Source organism: Lates calcarifer, linkage group LG8, assembly GCF_001640805.2.
Source record: "Lates calcarifer isolate ASB-BC8 linkage group LG8, TLL_Latcal_v3, whole genome shotgun sequence".
Lineage (NCBI taxonomy): Eukaryota > Metazoa > Chordata > Actinopteri > Centropomidae > Lates > Lates calcarifer.
This window is the reverse complement of record NC_066840.1, coordinates 4,938,396-4,962,923: the sequence shown is the minus strand read 5'-3', so window position 1 is coordinate 4,962,923 and position 24,528 is coordinate 4,938,396. Positions and strand designations below refer to the sequence as shown.

The 24,528-nt window shown below is 42.5% G+C and overlaps 1 protein-coding gene across 1 annotated transcript in view; it reads left to right on the top strand.

Annotated features, from left to right (window-relative positions):
• Nucleotides 1–24,528, top strand: part of gpc3 (glypican 3) — a 95,780-nt gene that overhangs the window by 48,171 nt on the left and 23,081 nt on the right. Inside the window, exons 3-6 of the mRNA XM_018669503.2 lie at nucleotides 6,067–6,752; nucleotides 14,727–14,869; nucleotides 15,379–15,504; nucleotides 19,939–20,050. Coding sequence (XP_018525019.1) covers nucleotides 6,067–6,752; nucleotides 14,727–14,869; nucleotides 15,379–15,504; nucleotides 19,939–20,050 — 1,067 coding nt within the window. The remainder of the gene's footprint in view (nucleotides 1–6,066; nucleotides 6,753–14,726; nucleotides 14,870–15,378; nucleotides 15,505–19,938; nucleotides 20,051–24,528) is intronic.

The following is a 24,528-nucleotide window of genomic DNA, read 5'->3' as shown; positions in this document are numbered from 1 at the left end:
AAACACTTTGATGCAAATGTATATAGGTTATAGCTTAAGCTATAGCAGTAATTTCCCCAAACAGCTTGGCACTATTTTTTTTAAACAAATATGAATACACATTTGAATGTATTGAATGTATTTACAGCATACTCAAAATGAAGTGCAGTGCCCACATATGTGGAAAGGTCCCCCAGGGCCACTGTGTGGCTCTTTGATGTGTCTTGTATAGTTTTTGTAAAGCAGTGGGGGTCTATGATACAGAGTTAACCAAACATGGCACAAAGTTAGCCTGTTTAATTTTAACATTAATCACATTTCACAGATCAGCCTTTTGCTTTCATTTTGACCTTTAACTTACAACTACTTGTCGTAAGTGAGTGTGCACACAGTTTTACACTACAATTAGGGAGAGTTACCATCATTCTGGGAGTGCTCACTTATTTTATCCTGAAAGTGGTTTAGATCAACTGGCTGAACTGTTGGACTGTGTTACACAGATGTTGCCAGGTTCCCAGCTCTCAGCTGTTGGTGAGTTCAGGTCTGTCATAAGATTTAGAAAGGAATCAAAACACATTTTTAAACAGAAGTGTAGATATTGATCAGATGTAGATGGATCAGAGTGACTGACTCTCTGTGTGAGACTGAGAAAAGCCCTTTTCACTTAATTTGTTTATGGATAGTGGACTACAGGTAATAAGAACAGCAGATGAATTTCCATTGTTCCTTATTTCATCTAGCTGTGGGGGAACATTTTCCAGAAGCTCCTGGGGTGGCAGATAAATGAATGAAAAGAAAAATCTGCTAGTATGTGTGTGTGTGTGTGTGTATGTGTGTGTAGCTCTAGTCCTTACACCTGACTCACACCTTGCCCTCCCACTATGGTTTGCCAAATGTTCGCCCACACTATCACCACCTGGCTACTGCTGTGCGCTGTGTGATTGCATTGTGTTCGTCTGTGTGCGTGCATGTGTGTGTCTGTGTGTGCAATGAGGTGCTCACTAACAGATGGAGTAACCTAATACATGTCTCATTTCTGCCCCGCTGTCCATTGGCCCTCATGGTCTGCTGGTGATGCTATCTGGGCCTTACCAGCATCCTGTCTGCTTTGTTCCTGGAATCAGCCCACCCCGCCCTGCCCTTGCCGCCGCCGTCCCGTAAGCCCCGGGCACCGGGACGCAGACACACGCTGGTCCCGCAAGAGTAGCTCGTCAGGTGGAGCGGATCTCAGGTTACCTGGGACAGGTTGCTTTGTGGGGGCTGAGTGAAATGTGTCTGGAAAAACAACATATTGTTTACAGTCAATGAACAGATGCTGCTTTTGTTGTTGCAGGCTCATAAAATCATAACTGAATGTAAAGGCTGCTGGGAGGGCTGTGTGTGTGTGTCAGCCTCTGCACGTCTGCATATTCTCTTCAAAAAATTTGAAGAGAATTTGAACTCCAGTGTTGATGATTTGTAGGTTTTAACTGCAGCTGAAGTCACATGATAAGACATTTTGACCACTGTTGGCTTCATAAAGTCCCCTTTAAAAAGTCTTTGGAGATACAAGGTTTCCACCTGACACACAATGTGCTGGCATGTGTCTTTGTAAATGGCTCACCAGTTCTCCTGCCAGTCCTCTCTCTGTGTCCTGGACAGGTACTGTTTTGTCACCAGGACCAGGTGGCAGCGGCTCCTCCATCCGTCTCCATGGCGGCTAGAGGTGACACTCCATCAGCCAAATGGATTAGTCTCATTGGCTGGAGTAATTTATTGATGTTTTCCTCTCCTGGGGATAATGGGCTTCTGATTGATGAACGTGCATGTCTGCTTTCGCAGCGTGTCAACCACAGTCAGCGGTCAGTCAGTCAGTCTGGTGTGTTATGAGCCGCAGAATTGACTTATGTAACACCCAGACTGATGGCCTCATGAACATCAAATATGCTCATTTGACAGGCCATTCATAGATTATATGAAAAGCCTGTTTGATGCCAGAGCTGGAGTCACTTAGAGCTTAAGGATGTCAGAAATAAGTGACCCCACTGTGACACAGATTTATTAGATTTCTTTTACACTTTAGATAACCTGAAGTCTGCAGCCACTGATCACAGTTTAATTGGTGTCTTTGATTAATGATACGATATGCAGAGAAAGTAGATATGATGATAAAGTACTCCCAATATATGACTGCAGATTTACAATATCCACAGTAACAAAATGCTCTGTGCAAGTGTTGAAGACTTGACTTCATTTAATGGATCTGATATCCATATTTTAATGCCCAGCAAAGTGGAGAGACCCAAAATCCTTAAACATTATCTCTCTGGTGAATAGGTGGACAGAGGTAAAAGAGGAGAGGCGGAGCCATTTCCCTTAGCCATGTACCACCGATCTGTCTGTAAAGAGCCTTCAGTCTCAGAGGAGGAACAGTTTTCCAGCAGCCAGCCTTCTGCCTCCATCTGTGACACTGACAAAATAAATGCTACTGCTAATTTTAAGTGTGACCCAATATGTGTCTGTGGGCTCCTGCTCTGGTAATGCGTGCTCTTGACCTCCTACAGTTGTATCCAGGATGTCACAGGTCTCTGACATACAGCCCCTCTCCCCTCCATTAGAGGATACCTGATCCTACACAGGCTTTCACTGATGAAAGAGAGTGAGCAGCGTGCACAGGAAATGGGCTTGCAGTGGTTCTTACCGTGACCCCGGGTACTTAGAGCCATTGAATTGCATTTATGAAGAGCCCTCTAGTCTTTCTCTTTACCATTACAAAGTGGCTCTCCCCTTTGTGGTGTAAGAGATACTACAGGTAGCAGCTGAATTACAGGGTTTGATGTAAGAGGCTTTCATAGAAACTGAGAAAACCAGGGGAGGATAGCTTTGAGGTGGATGTACATTTTCTCACTCCCTTCAATTTTCAATGAGTAACCAAATACAAGAGGCCACTGCTTGTATCTTACCAGGAATAGAAGAGATTTCTATGTATGTGTGTGTGTTTTTCTGTGAGTCTGTGTGAGGGCGTCTTCCCGCCTCTCATTCTGTCTCCTTGTCTCGGCTAGCAATCTGCACATCTGCCTGCTCATTGATCACAGAGGGAAGTGCTCCGCAGACGCAGCAGGACAGCCGTAGCCTGAAAATCTAAACAGACGTGCACTGCTCTCGAGCATCCGCTCACACTCACCCAAACATCCTCAAATGTTTTTCTTAACCTTTTTTCACTCACAAACTGTTTCACTGAGCATGCATGCTGTTTCCCCACCCTGTTTCATTTTCACACACACACACACACACACACACACTCAAACGTGCAACCACAGTGCTACTGTTTACAACTGAGGTAGTGTGAGGAGAAATGACTCGCTTAAAGCAACACTATGTAACTTCTGCTGAACAACAGCCACTGCGGTCACATGTGATAATTACAGTAAAGATTATCTTGACAGTAAATGTAAAATGCAACTGTTTTAGCTTCAAAATCAAATCCAGACACACGGCCACAGCAGCACACAACGTCTTTTTATATATAGGTTGCTTTGTAGTTTGGAGATGTGGAGTGCAGATTTTTTGGACCTCAGACAGTGCTGACTTGCAATTTTCAATTACTTGAAATAGAAATACCACAAAAGTTATTAACTTAACTAAGAGTTGAACTGCATGTGCATGTGAGGCGAGCTGTTTCACTCATCTCCTTCAACTTTAGGTCACAAATTTATCAATCACCCCTCATTTGTTTTCATAACGTTAACAAATTGTGTAATTTGCATCAATTTAAACTGTGGAGTTTTTTTTATAGTTTGTATTTATTCACCCCAAACAGTAACTATACCAAATTTACAGATGTTAACACCAACAGTGTACACTGTCTGTGTTGCATTTGTGTGTCAGCTAAGACTTTCAATGATCACAAAGTTTGCCAGATAATTACTGTTTTGATATTTTTTATTCTTCAATCTGTAAATTCATGAATTGGAGTTATACACTTTTAAAATAATTTCAAATTTTTCATTTGGTTTCAACTCTTATGGATGTGCCTTCACCTCCAATCACAGCACCAGAGTTAGTTTGAATTTGTCCATGTACAAATCTGTGTATTGACATGAATACACATGAACATTCAGCAGGACTGAGCCAAAAGAGAATAAGCCAAAACCTCCATAAGAGGACTTTGGAGATCTGAAGGGGAAATAAAAAAAAACAAAAAACACTGCATGAGGTGAATCTGAGTGAATGTTTAGTCTTAACTCTGTTAAATATTAACATACATGAAACACATACTGTTATCATTTAGTGAGGTTTACACTTCCTGAGGAAGAGGTCATTGTCCACTGTGAATAAACATCCATAAATCTGATTAGAAATCAGCCATAAGAAAAACAAAGAAACAAACCAAAAACAACAACAACTACAACAGCTTCACAACTTGCCTTAGAATCGTCATATTATTACAGTTTCCTCAAAGTTATCTGGTGATATCTGACTGTGTATCAATTAGTTAGGTGAAATAGGGACTGATTTGGCATACTTTTAACAGTACCAAGCTGTGAACAGACTCAAGAGAGGATACCTGATACTACAATACTGACTCGCAGCTAATACAAAGAGTCTTGCTCGTCAGGTGGAGCGTATTTTTTCTGTTTGTGAACATATATGTTGCTGTTAGCACGTTTCCGTCTTTTTCGACTTAAAAATTAAGTGGAGGGACAAGCAGAAGCTCTTCACACAGAAAAACACCTTCAGAGATCTACTGTAAAAGACAAAGATGTCGGGGCTACAGTACTGTTTCTTGTGAATTTAGCTTTTAATTTGAGTAATGAAAAGAAGACTGTGTTAATTCTTCTTTCAGAGGTTACACAGTTGAAATGTACACTAGCGGCAGAGCAGAGCAGAGGGAGTGATGTTCATTTCCTTTGCTCAGATATTGTCATTTTCTCATATAGACCTCCTTATGTGCCTGAAATTACACAGAGAATAACACATTTTATGTCCTACACAGAAGAGACAGGGCTGTCACATCGTTTCTCAGTGCTGTCCAAGGACCCAGAGTCTGTGTAGGCTGACAAGCTTCATTTGACCTCAGAGAAGCATGAAAAGAAAGAAATTAAACTATCCAAGCAAGGAAAAAAATCAAATAACAAAGATGAAATGGCGAGCCGCTGTAGCACAAAAAACAGTCACTTCCTCTAATGTCCCCTAAACCAGTGCCTTCCCCCACGCCCCCACTCTCACAAAGCAGCAATGTGATGTAGTGGACTAGCTTCAGTATAAATGGGATTTCAGCATCCCTAGCCATTCTCCTGTCCAAAGCTTCATTTCACTGACTCTCAGCTCCCCTGCTAAGTTCAGTAATGGAGCTTTAAATCCCCCTCTGTTGTTGGGTCCTCACTTATTTTGCTACCGGGTCGATGATAGAGCTCTCGCTTCTTGTGCCACCTTGTTGATAAGACTTCACTTTGTGCCTTGAAACACCACTGATTATTTTCCCTCCTCACATCGGCCACGCACCCCTCCCTCCTTCATGTTCAGTGTGCTTTTTCCCCTGAAGACATCCTCATGGCCATGCCTCCCCCAGTTGACTAATATATTGAGATTAATACTCTCTTTTAAAGGGACTTTTTTTTTTTTTTAAAGATTCAGTGAGCTCTTTTCTAGTTTGCTCTTTTGTAGTATTGAAAGGTCAGCCCCCAAATCTTGCTTTTCATCTGTTGCAGAAGCTTTGCTCTCTTTATATTTCAAGTCATCGTCTATTATTGCAATCTTGTGTGTATTTGTGTGTGTGTGTGTGTGTTTGTCCTGTGCATGCATGAGCAGTCCCATTAGAGAAAACAGATCAAGGAAAACTGGGTGAAGGGAAGTTGGAGAAGCTGTGCGTGGGAAGTTTTCTCAGACTGTGATCGTTAAGGATCAGATGCTTGTTTTGGGGGAATTGCATCTATTTGAGTGTTTTCATGTTCTGGAGCTAAATTGCTGCCTATTTTTTGACAGCTTGTTGTAGTTTTTATGATAACTGAGGCATATTATCACCTGTTGAACGCAACAGATTTCAAAAGGTGGCCTAATTTTCACCTCATCTGACTCTTCATCTATTGTTTTGTTTCTTTCTTGCAGAGGCCTTTGACCTGGTGCTGCGCCACGGCCGTAATTCCACCCTGGCCATGCTGAAGTCAGAGTTTCCAGGTCTCGGAGCCGGGGCCCAGAGCTTGGTGGGGCAGCTCTTCCTGGACATGTCGCTCTACATCCTTGGCTCAGACTCTGCAGTGGAGCACATGGTGACGGTGCTCTATGGCCGCCTCTTCCCCCTCACATACCGCCGCCTTCTGGGGGGCAGCGTATCCTCTGCGTCTGAGGAGTGTGTAAGAGGAGCCTGGAAGGACTCAGGAGCATTTGGCCCTTATCCCAAACTGATGATGACCCGTCTGTCTCGCTCCCTCCTGGCCACCCGAGTATTCCTGCAGGCGCTGAACCTGGGCATCGAGGTTGTCAACACAACAGACCACCTGCGGCCAGGCCGGGACTGTAGCCGGGCCCTGCTGAGGCTGTGGTATTGCCCGCACTGCCAGGGCATGCTGGGGCCGCCGGCCTGCAGAGGCTTCTGTCAGGCTGTGATGCACGGCTGCCTTGGGGGTGCAGCTGAGGTGCAGCCTCACTGGAGGAGCTACGTAGACGGACTGGGGAAGCTGGCTGGTTCCATGAGGGGAGAGCAGGACATGGAGGCTGTTGTTCTTAGACTGCCTTCAATGATCAAACTGGCCCTAAAGCACGCTGTGAACGCACGCAGCCGCCTCAGTGCCCTGGTGAGTCGAGTACACTAACACACATACACACTTAGTAAGAGGCTGTCATACTGAAAATAGTGTTTAAAAATGCAAGAGTCCACAGTCATTGTGTTTACATCTGCACTAATTACCATATTCTGGTTGGATATTCCTTATTCTGAATCTAGCCTTTTCTGATTGTTTGGGTTTTAGGAGCATTCTTTAGAAATGTATACAGCACATTCATAATATGCATGTCAGCTGGGGTTTTTTGGCACTTTGAGGCACACAGTTTGTTTATGCTCAGTGCATTATACACAGACCAACTAGACAACATTTACAGGGCTGTGACAGAGATGCATGGCCAAAAGAAGAGGCCACGTTTGTTGATGGCAGGAGAAACAAACCTAATTTTAAACATTATGAAAGACTTGAATATCAATAGTCATGTGTCTTACATTAATTGGAGTATGCACGACTGATGTATACGTGATGGTATGAGCATTACAGTCCCTTCCTGGCTGAGATGATTAACTTCCTGCATGAAAATAATTTACTGATGTCACTCTTTGACTTGCACAGTCAAAAGTAACAGTGATGCATTGTGTTTGGAAATGGAGCCATGAATATTCTAACCATGTGTCATCACCCTATTTGGTACAATTTTACACTCCCACAAACTATACTTAAAACTGCAGCGTCACAATGCCACACTGCTCATTGCATTACATTTACTCATTTGGCAGTCGCTTTTATGTTCATTTTTAAACTGCTCAATATTTATCTTTTATCCAAATTAAACCTGTTACATCACCTTCTACAGTCCTCAGTGCGGGAGAGTTTTTTTTTTTTGGGGCCGAAAGCTAATGTGACCCCTTAAATGTGCTGTCATAAGTATTTATTGCCCAAAGAAATCCACCTCCAGATGAAAATTGACCCACGTTCAACTGTTTTGTCGAATCTCTGCATTTTGTTTTGTTTTGTTTTTCCCCCCACAGCCATGTGACAATACAGTGGTCCCAGGAGGCAGAATTTTGTGATGTAGTGCTAATGTCATGGTCAAACACTGTCCCTCAGAAAAACACGCAGGACATGGAGGAAGGACATTTTTTCATTCCAGCAAGAAATCACAAGCAGCTCCTTGGACCAAACTGAATTGAGGGAAAGAAATAAAAGAGGGGAAGGAGAGGAAGCGAGGTGAATGAGCTTGTATTTTTTTGGGCGGCAGTCAGACAGATGCTCCCGGCACGTCACGCTGAAACTCGTCTCTCACTCCTTCAGCAGCGGTGACCCGTTATGTGCGGTTTCCACTGCAATAAAACCGTCAAGCTTGTTCGTAGCCCACATGTGAAGTCATGGAGAAGGGCTCATGAAATATGAAGGCCTTTTTCTGCCGGAGTTACAGAGCTGGACGTGCTTTTGCTCCTGTATATCTGCTGAACTTTTCACTCTCACACCCCAAATCCCTGCGGTGACCAAGTTTCCACTCAGAACCCATCATTTATTAACACACAGGTTGACCTCACTTACTCTGCAGCACGAGGGCGTGGCTGCATCCATGAATCGCTGACTTAGGGGAAATTGCTCTCTCTCTCTCCCTCTCTCTCTTTCTCTCTGTAAGATCCTTATCCCAAATTAAATAAGGCCTGTGTGGGTTTATTTAAGACTGCAGTTCCAGTTGCCATGGATGATTTTACACTGTGTTTATGGCTCTGAGTCTGGTTCCAGTATATGGGATTAAAGCTGCTATGGCAGGGTATTGTTTAACGCTGTGACAAGGTCATGTGCGTGTGTCTGTGTGTGTGAGTGTTTGAATGTAATCTTGCAGAGACAGTCTTAGCTCAGTGGTGTCATTGAGGGGACAGACGCATCGCTTCCCTAAAGGCTAATTTTGTCTCGCTGAAGAGTCACGGGAGATCAACCGAAATTAGAAAACACCTGATTATTTCACCACAAATAGGAAGTTTAGCATTTGTCTGAATGAACTTGGGGATTAAAGAACCATTACAGTGGTTTTTCATGTTTCATACAGCCAAGTAACTGTGTCAGTAGACTGCAGTAATACATGGTTACATGGTACATGCATGGTAAATGCATGTACCATGTAAGTTTTGCTATTGTTACATAGTCAGTGTTAGCATTAACAGCTGTTTGTCTTACCAGTCTGGTAGAAACGTTGGCAGTTCACCATCAAACTTCATTCCTTTGTCACCAGTGGCATGAAGTAACACAAGTGGCTGCATCCATGAATCACTGACAGGGGTTTTGCTTCTAGTTCCATCACTCTTTTTCTTCTAGTGAAGTTATCATGCTAACCAGCTCATCACTTTCTGATAGCAACTCACTTTAGCTTTCAGACTGTCCCCAACTTTTCTGCTCCACAACCACTGTTGACTGCATTTTACAAAATACTGCTGTGCAGTGAACTTAACTAAATGTACGTCATATTGTAAAAACATTGCTTATTCTGCACCAGAATCCACTGAAGTCAAGGTGGAGTTGGTGTGCTGCTTATGATCTACTCATCTCATACCCTATTAAGACTGACAAAATGACAGGAGTTAAAGCTACATTCACATAGTGGTCTCTCTGAGACATAGTAGTCTGTCTCCTTCCCAACCCTCCTCCTGACCTGGATTTAACACGATTTGTTCAGTGCTTGGCTTTGGTTACCAGGTCTCTCCACCAGGGATACATTTATTTAATGATGTTGACAAATAATGTAATCCAGCCCACTTCTAGAAAAGAAAGAGAGAAAGAGGAGGAGGAGGAAATAAAAAGTATGCATATGTAGATAAGTGAGAGAGAGGAGGTGGAGATGTATGGACATGGGGAGAGAAGTGAAACATTATCTTATAATTACTCTGTGTTATTCTGTGCACAGTTTATCTGCAGACTAGAGTCTTTGCCAACAGTGACAACAAGACGCTGTGACAGATGTCTCATATGAATGAGTCAAACATAAATTCAACGTATGTTAAATAGACCCATGTCATATGTGAATCTCCTATATGAAATATAATTGAATAAAAGTAAAATAAACTGTGTCACACCACAGGTAGCAATGAAGACACTGTTTGCTGTTAAATTTGGGGTAATTAATTGACACATCCTTTGTACGACTGGGGCACTTATCAGTCCTCTTCTTTTTTTGCCAACTGCACAGTGACAGCTCACAGCACGACATTTGTCTCGGTTCATTTAGATTAACAAATAGACGTAGACGCGAATGAAACCAAAATATCTTAGGGATGAGGGTTATCATTCACTCTACAAATTGGTCTCCATTTTCCATACTCTTAAGTGTAGAGGTACTGTGAAGTGAAAATTGTTGTCAGCTGCAGTGTCTAAAAACAGTATGTGTTGGCAAATTGTAAGCAGCAATGTAAAGTATATATGATTTGTGGGCTAAAAATGTTTAAAATCACTCCTCTGGCTCTTTAAATCCCAGCTTGGCTTTAGCATGTGTGCATTTGGCTGTGAAGAGGAAACCTTGAGTAATCTTTTAGTGATACTTCAGTATTTTGTACAGCAACATAATGGATCTACAGAGTACTATGTCTTGTTTTGTGGTTTATTGTGATTGCAATAGCTGCAGCTGTGGTCGGTATCTCTCACTTAACCTCCCCCTGAGTGAGAGTGCAGACCCCTGTTACTAAGGGTGACAGACAGATCGACTCCATTCGAGTAAAAGAGTCCTCGAGGTGTGAGAGAGACATCTCTTCTCTTCTCTGTGGACTTGAAACATGTAACTCTGCTGGCGAGATGACCACTCATCGTCCGCCAGCACCGCTCCCTGGCATGTTAACATTCATTTCCTCCATCCGGTGCAACTCCAGCGTGAATCAAGCAATGTTCAGAGAGACGAAGAGGGCAGCCAAGAGCCCTGCAGCTCCAATCTATTCCCCTGTCAACTTCCCACCTCACTCCTGGAGTTTGATGTCATCCACCTCCGTCTCTACGTCTCATCCTCAACATCCTTTCCTCTCTCTTTCATCCCTTCCATTTATTTCTTTTCCCCTTGTTCGTACAGGCTGCTGTGAGAGAAGATGCATGATTTATGAAGCTCTATTTTTACCAGTTACTGAGGAGAAAAAGAGGGGAGAAACAGCGACAAAGAGAGGAAAAGAAAAATAAAGAGGAATGGAGAGTGTGAGGAGCAAGCCCAAGGGGAAGGAGGACAGGAGAGTGTGGAGAAGACATCCATCAGCCTGTGACCCCTCGGCTGAAAATGAAGACGAGAAGTAGGTTGAGACAGAAATATGATGGATCTGACCAAGATTAGAGGAGATGTACTGCAGAGTTGTATTGTTACACACTCGACACAGTTGGATAGTTAGTTGTTCGTCTAATATCACATATCTCTTTGTGTGCCTCAAACGTTTTTGTCAATAACACACTTTTCATCAGCTCTTTTTTGTTGTCCTCCCCTTTGGCCACAAAAATAGCTCAAGCAGATCAAATCACAACCAAACTGTTGCTTCACTGAGGAAACAAGCACTAATTAAATCTCTGCTACATTTTTATTACTTATTAATCCATTCAAACATGGAGGCTACTGTAGACACGAGTCAGAACATGTTTTGAAGATGTAAAGCATGCAGTAAATCATGTTTATAAATGCTGTAACACATCATCTATTATTTATCAAGTCATACGTTTAATTTGAATTACATAAAACAGTTAAAATTCCTTAAAGGCCCAATCAATAGTTTGTCTAACCATGTAAGTTACAGTTACATTTGCATGTGTAATTAAAGAGTTAATGATGAAAAATTTCTGATCATCAGTTCAAGGCTATAAAATTGTAAATAAGTTGGTCACAAATCTCAATTTCCATACAGTCATTTGCACTAAAGAGCCATTTCTCAAACCTTCTGTGTTATCCAAATGCAGGGAATTTGCCCCTAAATACACCTTCTTTGGGAAGCTATCATATTCCTTAAACCTGTTTTCTATCTTGCTTTGAAGAAAACATCATGTTTCGAATTCAGACTTACAGATCCCTGTGTTTCATCTGCATCAGACATGTGTCTATAAAATCAAAAAGACATCATGCTGTAATAGCTTTTCACAGCTCGGAATGCTTCAGCAATTGCAGAACTGTGAGTGAGAAGTGTGAAATCCATTTTTCTTACAAGCACTTCCCTAACCTTGATGCACAAACAACTAACTCATTTTAAATTAGACTGATCTGCACATCATCTATTTCAGTGAGATTATCATCCTCAATTGAGTTCAATGTTTTAGTCACCTTTATGTTTTAGTACTGACAATTTTAGGTTTTAATATGTAGGACAATTCTTGTGCTAAAATACTGACAATTTACTGTTCTCAGAATATTTGGGGATTTGTTGTCACATCTCATTAATGTGAAGCAGAGATTTCTGAACTGGTGGATTTACTTAATAGGTGTGCTGAGCTGAACCGATTTAAAGATTAGACTGAAAGATGCTGAGCTTTCCATGTCTGAGTACATGTTTTATGTTTTAAATAACTGTTCAGTCTTATAAAAATACATATTGTAACAAGAGCCATAGTACTGGTGTTAAATGACATCCACTTTAAAATCACAACTGGACTGAAAACATTCAGTGGTGTCTGTTGAGGGGTACATGAGCTCAGCTGTGGATGCACAGCAGTGAAAAAGGTTGGGAACACCTGATTTGATAAAAACCCTACAATTTAGATTAAAGTTTTAAAGTAGTCTGGTCTGATGAAGCAATAATTCAAGACATTTAAAAACAATTTACACCACATCAGACTGAAAGATTTCCAGCCCAGACAGTCGCCATTTGAAGACGTATCCATGAGAGCTGTCTGGTATTACTTGACTTTTGACATGTACTCAAACTTTTATCTCATTTTCACTTAAGTGGGAGAACTTGAGAGCTGAAACAGGATGCCTATAATGTGTGCATCTCACCAGAAGTCAGTTCCTATGCTGGTGACAACAATGCAGGGAGGAGGAGGAGGAGGAGGAAGAGGAGGAGGAGGAGGAGGAGGGCTGAGTGCTGACTCAGTCTCTCCCCTGAGCCCCGACTCCACTGGAACACAAACATTACTCACCAAATACTCTCCAATATGTTGTTACAGCTGTGCATGGCACCCTGCCACCTTCCCAACTCTGATAGTATTATCTTTCCTCCTGAAACTGTTTGCTTATTAATAACTCGTTGTGATCAAGATGAATGTATTGTGCGTTCAGAGTGTCAGGGTCCATGTGCATTGCCATTGATTTGTTTGGGAATTATCTTTACAATGTGTTTGCACAAGCAGAGCACCACATGGAACCTGAGATGCAGGTGTGCAAATGTGTGGCCATGTGGACCATGAGGTTTATGTGTGTGCTAAGTGTGTGTGTGTGTGTGTGTGTGTGTGTCGTATTACCGGCTGTCAGCAGCCCTCTCTCTCGGTGAGGCAGGCTGCTCAGTGCAGATAAAAGTGTGCAGATATTTCCAAGCTCTCAAGCTGAGGCAGGCTTTATCTGCAGACTCTCCTGTTGGTTGTGTTAGTCCAGCCCTGGGTGATATTAATACCCCACTAATGAGCCCCTTCCTTGAAGAATCCGGAAACAATCGGTGGGTGGGGTGGAGGGTGGTGAGATGGAGGGGCCTGTACGCTGAATCAGGCTCTCCCTTGTGCCACAACTCCCCTACGGCTTCCTGGGAACGCGCAAACAAAAAGAGGAACGCAGCTCCAATCACATTAATCATGGCCTGTGGGAGCACCGGCACTCGCTCCAGGCGCACGAGAACAGGAGAATTACAGGAGAGGAAGATGAGAGGGAGAGAGAATGGAGTGGGCTAAAGTGTGTGTGTGTGTGTGTGTGTGTGTGTGTGTGTGTGTGTGTGTGTGCATGTGTGTGTGTGTTTCCCCCAAGTACACGGGAGGGGAGTATTAGTGGAGATGGCTAGTCAGGGAGTTTGGGTATTAGTGAATGCCTGGTGCAGGAGAACTCAACCATCTGTGACTATCAGGATTGTGTGTGAGTGTGTGTGTAGACTGAGGTGTGTATCCTTGGATGACAAGGCTGTATTGATTAACCCTGATGATTCTGTTTTACAGCTGATCAGCATTTTTGTGTGTCAGTGTGTGTGTGTGTGTTTATGTACCATACAGTATGTGTGTATTGGCAGTGAGTTTATTATGTGGGAGTACATGTTTATCATGTTAATGGGCTAAGGTGCATCATGTTCAAATGAATAATTGCATGAAATTATTCACTTTTGTTTATGCTGGAAATTCTGTGTGTGTGCATGCATATATGTGTGTGTGTGTGTGTGTGTGTGTGGGTGCGCGGCCTTGGTTACCACCAGATAAAGATGTCCAGTGCAGCTCTATCAGGTCCCATCAGTATTCAGCAGTGGTGGTGCCAGCCTATTCACTTAAAGGGGAGCTGGGCACAATTAGCTGTTAACATTACATGGCAGAATTAAGCCTCGGCCAGTATCCCCAAGGGAAATTAAACCACCGGCAAATCATTAAACCACAAGCTAAACATTAACAGCCATTTGCATTTTTATTGCACCTGAAAAGAATGTGCCAGGTCCATTATCTCTGAGAGACAGAGAGGGACTTCTTATTTATTATTGTTATGTTGTCCCGCGTGGAAACACAATGGCATTTATATGGGGAGAGAAGAAGCGAACGAGAGGCCTTATTTTCACGCTTGTGGTTTTGGAGTGTTATGATTACAAATTCGAACAAGGCGGAAACGGCTGGCAGAGGATACAATGACTTGTTTGTTATGCAAATCCTGCTGCTTTCATCCCTCCCAAAAATAAACAAATGCAAACAGATGACAATTTGCAGAGGGGCTCAGCTGAGTAAGGCCGGCAGTTTGGCTGTTGACAGGTTCTTACTGTCTGCAGTGTCATTGCTATTAAGAGTCTGAATAAACAGGCTCAGGGAGCAAAGAAACATAAGTGGGGTGAAGAGGTTTCGGGAAACTGAATTCTCTCACTCAGGGCTGGTTTCTCACTTTCTCCTCTCCTCTGTGTCCTTTTGCAGGTGAACGGGATGTGTGGACACACTCCTCAACGGGCCTCTCGCTCAGTCGCATCTCCCCCTCCTCAGCCTCCCGCTGTCTCTGCAGCCCGCAACTCACAGCCCTCATCCCCGGACTCTGATGAGACTTTGGCTGGCCTCTGCAGGTGAGGAAATGAAGCACTGTGATCCAGACTCAAATGCTTCCTGCTGATGAAGCAGCACTCACACTCCAGACCGCAGTATTTGTTATATTGTCCCTGACACTGTGGGCAGGTTTCTCTTGTTTCCTTGTGACACTTTTCCTCCACTCGAGTGTCTTTAACACCCCTGATGCAGTAATAGGCTTAAATGAACAGCGTAATAGTGCCCAGCGGGGCCGCTGGCCTCGGCAGCGCAATGGCCAGATTAATGTCAATTAGGAATAGACACTGCTTATTCTAGCCTCTTTTACTCTCTCCTTCTCGAGGGAGATTTCATTGACTTGCTTTCACTGTTATCAGCTGCATTTCCTTGTCTCCTTCTATCTCTGCCTCCTCTTCTGTCTCTTCTTTTCCTGTAGGACAAATTCTTCTTGTCCCTGCCGATGAATGAGAGTCATACTCAGAAGTTTTATCCTCTCTCTCTCTCTCTCTCTCTCTCTCTGTTGAACACTTCCTTTCTGTAACTACTTCAGGGAGTTCATATCCAGCCTGAGGGGCTTCAGCTCCTTCTACAGTGGCCTCGGGGAGGCGTTGTGCAGCCGTGAGCCTGCTTCAGCGAACCACTCCCTCTGCTGGAATGGGCAAGAGATGACAGACAGGTAAAGCAGCGTTCCACTTGCCTGAATTCATAACTATAAAACACACAGTTAGTCCTACGTGCACCCACAGACAATTCCAACCTCTAGTAGCAGCCCGCAGGAAGTTTCTGCTTGTGTTTATTGGCTTTCTAAATGATCGGTTATACAAATAGTCTGCTCTGATTCCTGAATTCCCAGTACTCCACATCTAGGAGATTGTAGGTGAGCTGAAGGGCAAGTTTGCCCAGAGCTGATGAGCCTCACATGAGGGCCCCCCTATCTCCCACTGAGTGTGAGTGTAAATCTTGACTTTGGCTCTATGGGATGTTATTAATGTCAGGCGTGCTGTCACCTTCTTCTCGCTTAGTTAATTGCTGTTTCGATCGTTCTCCCCTCCTTCATCCAACATCTCCTGTGCACCCTGCAGAACCTCATTTGGTTTTCGCAATATTTCACTTCACCCCTGTCCTTTGGTTGCACACATCATAACTTCTTCCTTTCCGCCCGCGCCGTCAGCCGGCCCCAATTTCACTTTGGCTTAGATAGTTACAGATATCATCCTTTTTCTTTTTCGCCTTGTAAATTGTGCGTGGACTTTAATCAATGCAGAGGCACAAATTTAAGACGAGATGTGCTCGCAGGTTAATGTTTTACCTCTTGTTCCCCTGTGAGGAGTGTGAATAAATGTGCTTTCTCAGACGGCTGAAAAAGATTCGCAAAGATAGAAAAGAGTCTCATCCTGGGGAGGAGACATCAGGTTGGCAAGGGGGCAGAGCTGTCCTGAGGGGATGATTACAAGCTGGACCAAACTGTGATAGGAAGGTGCAGGGAGGCAGGAGAGGCGACAAAATGATGGAGAGATTACAATGTCTCGCGGCAAGCAATTCTCCATGTCATCTGTGAGGGCATATGCCTGCAAATTCACTCTGGGTACATTTTCACTCCGAGATTTGTTCTGGATCATCTTCCATTATCCTCCCAGATAGGACCTTCTCCAGAGCCAAACGTGGCATTCACTCTCATATTGTCTCATGCAGATAAATTTAGATTGGGTGGTTGGAGGGGGATAAGCACTGCAGGGGTCGGGTACTGAATGTCTCCGATACATGAGGAGGGATCTTTGGAGCTAAATGTGGTGCTTTTTATCAGGCGTATTTACCATCCCACCTGGAGCCAAGATCAGAAGAGCAACACTTTTCACCACATCAAAGAACATTACACTGATAGCTGTGATAATAGATGTGACACCGTGTTGGCTCAAAACATTATATCTCCATTCCTCTTTTGGATTTAATGACAGTGTAAACTCGTGTGCGTGTGATAGCTGATAAAAGATAAGATGCTGTGTCAACTGTGAACATTTCATTTAGGGAGTTTACAAACATTAATAGAAAGTAGAGGAGGTCAGAAAAAGGGGAGAATATTGTTGTTTTTCTTTCAGCTAAAGGTAGGATAGTCTCCAGGAAAGGGTCTTTTTTAAATTTCAGCCTTCCTTTGCAGAGTAGCTATTAGTCACAGACATAGCAATATCAACAAGACTAAATGTTGGGTTATCCTTGAAAATAAATGGTTTGTATGTGTTGTCCTGTCACGTCAGATATCATAAGTGTTTATACCATATATTAACTGTCATAGAGAGGGGACGACATGATATCATGAATATGGGGATAAGAGTCTCTCAGAGAAGACATTCATAGGCGTTCATTGTGCAGATTGTACAGAGGTGCCACAAATAATTTTGCCAAAAAAAGCATACTCCCAGTGTACTCTCTTACCTCTACACAACTGGCCAATCACTGCATGAAGTGGTCGTCAATGTTGGATCATCTTTTTCAGAAAGTTATAGAAATGGTCACAGCCATCCTTAATTGTGCCTTATGAGTTTGCATCCATGCTAATTGTTATATCAGCCAAAGCTTGGCACAGCAGTGCTTTGAGCTAAATGCTTACGTCAGCATGCTAACATGCTCACAGTGACAATGCTAACATGCATCCTAGTTTAGTAAGTAGTTAGTTTGTTAGCATGCTAACTTTTGCTTCTTTTTTCTGTTCTTTCGGTTGCTCCTGTTCAGGGTGCTAGTTTAGTTTTGCAGTTGTTATGACCAAAGACAAATGATAATTTTGACTGTTGACTTTGATAATCCATCTCATAGTTGAACTGAAATATTTCATTCAAGACAAAGGTTTCACTTGTCTACATTAGTGTCATACAAAAATTCCATTAAATATTAAAATCTAATATGGGGTACACAATTAAACAAGTTTACTGTTATAGCATTTCGATGAGGAGAGTGGAGGATCTTTTGCAGATCTCAAGAAAAACGTTCAAAGAAAGGCCTGCTTTGATTTTTTCAAAGCTGATGAAACATAAAGTTCAGCCCCCTCACCACGCCAGAAACTGTCACACTTTCCCTTACAGCTCTTTTCCACTGTATCATCTAAATTTGATTCTCTTTTTGCTCAACATGACATGACATGCAGAAGATATATTAACAGTAACAGCCACACCATTTACATGCCACATACCTCAACTCCTGACCTCGTCTGTATGCTTTGGGACTGGAGGTGTGATCCATCAGGTGGTGTGAAAAGCATCAGACTCCATTATTTATTCTTTCAACACTGCCTCTCTTCTCCTTCTGTTGTTTATTCTCTCATTCAGACTGGACCTAATAGCATGGTTATTGGTGTTAGATTAGATTAGGTCTATCATTGGAGCTAACTGATCTGATCAGCAAACAATAACACAGAAACGATCGGATAACAAACTTAGAGCTCACACTGAGTCTATCAGCTGTGGAAAACGGTTTCCCGGTGATATGTGCTAAATTACATCTCTGTAAAATTATCTGGCATCCACTGCATCATGTGAAACACTAACCTGCCTCGGCTCCTTATCCTCACTCAAAATCTCTCTCCCCTAATCCTCCTTCCCTGACCCATATTTCCTCTATTCCTCTCTTTAATGGATCACACATCTCTTTCCATTATTAATGTGATAATTAGCAGTGGAGAGGGGGTGAGATCATGGTTAATAAGAAGAATAAATAACTAGGGAAATGTAATTTGAGTTTAATGAAAAGTCTGACTTAGGGGAGAGCGAAAGACTGATGAATGGAGATGGCAGGTGAGAGGTGTGTATGTGTGCATGTGTGTGTGTGTGTGTGTGTGTGTGTGTGCGTCGGGGCGCTCAGGGCTGTGTCAGAGAGATGAGAACAGAGTATGACCTCATGCTTTACACACACACACACACACACACACACACACACACACACATTTATTCAAAGACCCTTTTCTCTCTTACTAACCTTTTCTCTGAAAATCATTTTTTCCCACTCCAGCCAATTTGTCCTTCATCATCCTTCAACATTTGTGGCAATATAGCAGATGACATTTACGCCACCATGTGACCTCTGACCTCACCACCACTCATATCTCTGTGGTGCCAAAGGTAGATATGTTGTCAATCCTCTGCTGGATCCAAACACATTTGCCTCCTGCTTGCAGGAGTAGTTGTGTGGTGAGAAGGGGTTAATTCTTGCCAGAAGTGAAGAAACACCTGCAGGAAAGTCTTGACATGAAAGACAACAACTGGAGAGAAATCTACCTTTCAGCCCCACCAGCTCCTCCTCCTGATAACATACACAGGTGTCAACAGAGCGGCGTTTCCTCAGTTACACACAGAGACATGTAAGCACCTGCCTGTAGGCTGCTCGCATCTAAATATACCCCCAGTGCTAAAGCAGGACAAAAGTACATCTCTGCTAATGTCCTCTCATTAACACAAGATATGATTAAAAACCCTCTAATTGTCCTGTTTAATGTGCATTAAATTAATCACAAGCCAGACTTTGCACAGTAGTTAAACTCCTTTGAGGATGTTGTTGCCTCCTGGTAAAACTCTTAAATCATACCAACGTTTAACAGTTTCTCTGTGTTGATTGAAAACAGATGTCTGGGAGTTTTATATAAAATTCCTGCAGCAACAGTAGTTCTTATTCATCTTGATTAAGGCTGACACTTAAAGATTTTGAATATAGTCCAATAAATACTTTCTTTCTGCACAAGAGAAGTATGCAGTCTCCATAACTTTTATTAAAAATATTAAAACTATCTTTAAACATCAAATGTTAAAAAAATGTTAATCCCTATCTAACTTTATAGACGTAATGTCTCCAGTGAGGGAAAAGTAAAGTCCTTGGTTAGGGTTGAATTACAAATTAACTTTCCAGCTCTGCAGACTGGCCCCTAAACTAAAAATCAGAAGTGCTGTCATTCATCTTATCAACACTAGATGGTGATAAACACCTTGCTTGGAGTGATGGAGCACTGGTCAGTTCATTCCGGTCTTCTGCTCATGAGGCGTTTGCTGAGCTGTTTCAGTCAGTGAAGCTGTTTGAAAAAGATTCAACAACAAAAAAACTGACTCTTTGTTTTTTCCTCCTGCCCTGTCAGGTTTCCCGGGCCCGGCCTAAAGCGACTGCACCCTGGCTCTGAGTCCAGGAGCAACAAACCCCCTGAGCCAATCATCAGCCAGATCATAGACAAACTCAAACACATCAACCAGGTGAGCTGTGTGAGTGTGTTCCTCATGGTGTGTGTGCTTGTACATAAACCATTTTGTTCCAGTGACTTCTTGTGTTTAACTGTTATTGTAAGTTTGAACTCTTCAAATAAGCAGTTTATCTGTGCACACAAGTTCCTCTCTCCCCTGTGGAGGTGCAAGGTTTTACCTACCCATTAGTTCTACTTCTTGGTTTGCAATTGGACATTGATTTCCAAGTTGCTGCAGGTCTTACTCTGCAGCTCAACTGGGGAGTTCAGCATCAGACAAGTGAAGATGTGAAATGAGGATGTCTTGTGCTGTAACACACCTTTCTCTCTCATATTTGAGAGAAACTCCACTGGGAGCCTGTGTTCAACGTTATGTCAAAACCTTGCTCTTTTTAAACACAACAAAATACTGTTGACAGGAAACCTCTGAATAGACTTTATTTTGGGTCTCATCTGCACTGCTCCAAAAACACCAACAACAAAAAGAATCCCCTGTTATTAGACACAAATCCACCAATGTTGTGACCAGACAAGGACACATTTTCTGAGGGCGACAGGGGCTGTTGTGATGGACAGGAATTATGTTCCCCATCCACAGTAAAGTCCCAGCTGTCGTCAAGACCGAAGCCCCCTTTTTTTGCTGCTGCCATCGCCATGGAAACCACCTTTTGGGGTGGGTTGGCTGAGTGCAGAGATGCTCTCACGTAGGCTCAAAGCCAGCCTCGGTAGGTAGATGTATCAGCCCACAGATCTGTCTGTATTTCCTGGTTCCTGGTGGTTGCACTTGTAGCTGTCAACACGTCGGATTGCAGTTGACCACCTATAACCCCCCCCACACATACACACACACACACAGACACGCACACATGTGCACATATAAACACACACAGCAGTCTCTCAGCAGTGAAGTGCATTTGTGTGCATTCGTCTTTGTGCGGGAGCTCCTGAGTGCTGCAGGCCTGTCTCGGTGGATTACAAACCTTCTCTCCTGTTTAAACAACCTGGGAGATCTAAAGAGCAACTGTGGACCCTTTTCTACTCCCCCTCTGACAACCAGAGACCCTTGAGAAAAAATACAGAGGCTGAGACGCTGTAATTTTCTCAGTTACTTTTGCTGTATTACCTCATGCACGCTTAGTCCTGCTGTAAGCCAGAAGAGCAGGGTGGGTTAGGTGTTTTCTTACCCCCTGCCGTCTTCAAACCCACCACACATGGTAAGATAGTTCCAGTTTTTAAAAATGTGGGTCTTTTTTTTTTTTGACCACCTTGTCAGTGTTAGTAATAATTCATCACTGCATGCCAACGCTGCATGCAAACACCACTTTGGGTCAAAGTTGAGCCAGAATGTTAATGATGGATGTTTACAACAGTCATAAAAATTGTACTTACTTTTACTTTCTCTTCCAAAGAAGCTTGTCTCACCGAGAAGACTGTTTAAAATCTGTATCACTGTCTGACTGTGGGTGTTTCCTGTCCCCTCTGATTTCTAACAGTGTTGTACAATGCTATTACCAATAGATACGATGGCCAAGAATACAAAAGTTGTAATAAACTAAAATAATCTTTTATTGTGAAAAACACAGGACATGTGTTCATACTCTCTATAATGTAATAAGTCTTTCAAAACTTCCTGCTCTGACAGGGACAAACATTTGTACCCATTTGATTACAAGCAGAGCTGCTGCAGTGCAGACTGTTTACCATGTGGATCAGGTTCCTGATAGGCTTTTGATGAGATTTTGCCAGAAAATGCAGTTTGGTGAAATGACTGAGCTCGTTGTATCACAGACATCCAGACAATCCCTCAGAAACATAGACACAGTCAAATCAGATTCTCTCTGGAATCTAACACTCATTTCTCATTGGCTCACATGCTGCAGTGATGACGTGGTATACATGTGGACGTTTATGGGGTTTTGATTCTGTTTACATAAACGCCTGATATTTATGCAGATCGACTATTCACATGGGAGCTTTTAATCCCATATCTGATGACCATACAGCGGAGTCAAGCACATTTCTGCTTGAACTCAAACTTCCCTTTAGATCTCGACTTCAATGGGCTGGATTAACATCTGACAAAAGACTGACTGTGCTTGATTGCATATTTCATGTGCAGTAAAACTGTTTATGACTCATAGCCATGCTTTTTATTATTATTTATGCAGAAATCAGATTACACTAATATTTTTACCACAAATCATCACTATAGTGTGGTGCAAAAAATAACAGGAACGCCTTACAATATGATGCAACATAATACAATAGTCCTGCAATAAAATTCACCCTCTGTGAAGTTTACAGTGTTACATTTTTGTTGCCAGTGTCCACTGAAGTTTATGGAAACTCTTGAGGCCTTAATTTATGGTGTTTATGTACCATTTTTCATTATATTGTAAATTGTTCCTGTTATGTTGTCTAACTATTTGTGTATCTAGTTTTGAAGTTTGCAAACATGTTAGAAACAAAATTAATGTTCACTGCTGAAGTAACAACAAAACTACAACTGTGTCTGAAATCACTTTTACATTATGGTGCACTACATTTACTGTCTGCCATTTTTATTTGAGTGTCTGTGTGTGTAAATGTGTACATTTATCCATTATATTGGTACACAATGGAATGAAAAGAATAGTGTCATGTAGTGTCATAGTGTGGCATGTACACTACTTCCTGCAGTACAATATGCTGTATTTTCAAATGTGAAAATAACAGTTGTGCAACTCTACATTTGTCAGTGAAAATGTGTCTGAAATCTCAGTTTACTGCTCTCTATAGAGTGAACTACTGAGAGAGGGTAGTGAAGTGGTTTTGGACACAGCTGAAGAGTAGGCACAGTGTTGCTTTAAATGTAAACATCATCATGTTAACATGCTCAAAATGACAATGTTATGTGCTAATGTTTAGCAGATATAATGTTTACCATGTTCACCGCCTCAGATTAACATGTTGACATGCTGAAATTTGCTGATTAGTACTAAACCCACAGTACAGCTGATGGCAACATGAATGTGAGAGAATCATCAGTCATTTGTTTTAATCCTATGGGGAACATGAATGTCTGTACCAAATTTCATGATAATCTATAGTAGTTAGTCTAATAGTTGAGATCAGATATTTCAAGACCATCCATAGAGCCACAACACTAGCATGAAGAAAAAAACATATCTGCCAACAGAAAAGGCTGATGTCACATATCCCCAGAGAGACAGAACCTTAAACTTGTTTTATAATCCTGCAAAATGTTTATTGACTATACACAGTATTTCATGGTCCTAGCTGCTCTGAGCCGGCATGTTGTAAACATCCGCTGAAGGCAAAGGAGAAAGTGATGTTGTTTAGTTAAAAGCAGTTTTACAAGGTCTCCGCCTCCCCACCATTTGAAAGACCACCAGCTCTGGATGTTGCAGGGCTAAAAGCAAATGGACTAATTAACCATCTGATATGAGAGAGTGGGCCACAGCTCACAGATAATTACTTTCATCTGCCCTGTTTATATGCAGAGTGGATGAAACACAGGCCAACAATGAGATACACGTAATGTTCCTGGAAATTAACCAGTGCAGTGCCATGTTGATTATCAACTGCTGTGTTTTCAGTCTCATGATGTCGCCTTTGCGTTTGAGCATCCTGTACAGTGTGTTCAGAGCTGCAGGCTGCAGAATGTATAGATTATTGTCTTTTATGAGCATTCAGCTCTACATTCAGGACACGGGTCACTCGCACACTGGTCTTTACAAGTCCCATGTGGCTCTTTTATCCCGCACACATTTTCCATTTGAATGAACATTATTCTCCTTTTGGCTGAAGCGGTGAACACAATCAATGGTTCTTCCAGCTTGTACTGACCCACTTTCAAACCACGAATCAGTCCCAGCCCACACTTTGTGAGACTGTGTCATAAAATATAGGGGCTACACTCTCCAACAGTGAGGGGAACATGGGACCCCTCCAAAGAATCCACTTCCTTCCAACTTTAATCCCCCTGATGTTTCATTTCTCCGCTACTAAGTGCTCTGTGACGATGGCCCTGTGAAATGCAACTGTGCAACGGAAATGTGTCATTTCTCACATTGTCAGTGTTGATCAGAGTATCAGCAGATACAGAGACAGTCTGGCAGGGAGACCCTTGCCTTTGTGCCTCTGTGCGGCTAAACTAAACACTGAAAGAAAAAAAATCTTGAAGCCGGTCGCCTCAGCTTATAAAGCAACGTTTTCTCACGCCTAAAGCAGCTGATGTCATGACTGAGCCGTGGCCAAGTTTAAAGTGAACCGTGCACTATAAATGGATGAAGAGAAATAGCTTTCTCCTTTGGTTATTGCTTCTTGACTTGGAATCTTTAAACAGTGCAGGACTGCGAGGAGCCATGGACATTTTTACATGTGCATGCTTACACTGTGTAACAAATTCCTGTGTGAGGTCCTGTCTGTGCGTTGTTCCTTGTGTATGCAGCATGTTAAAACTGATAAAGACGAGTGTACTTCAACATG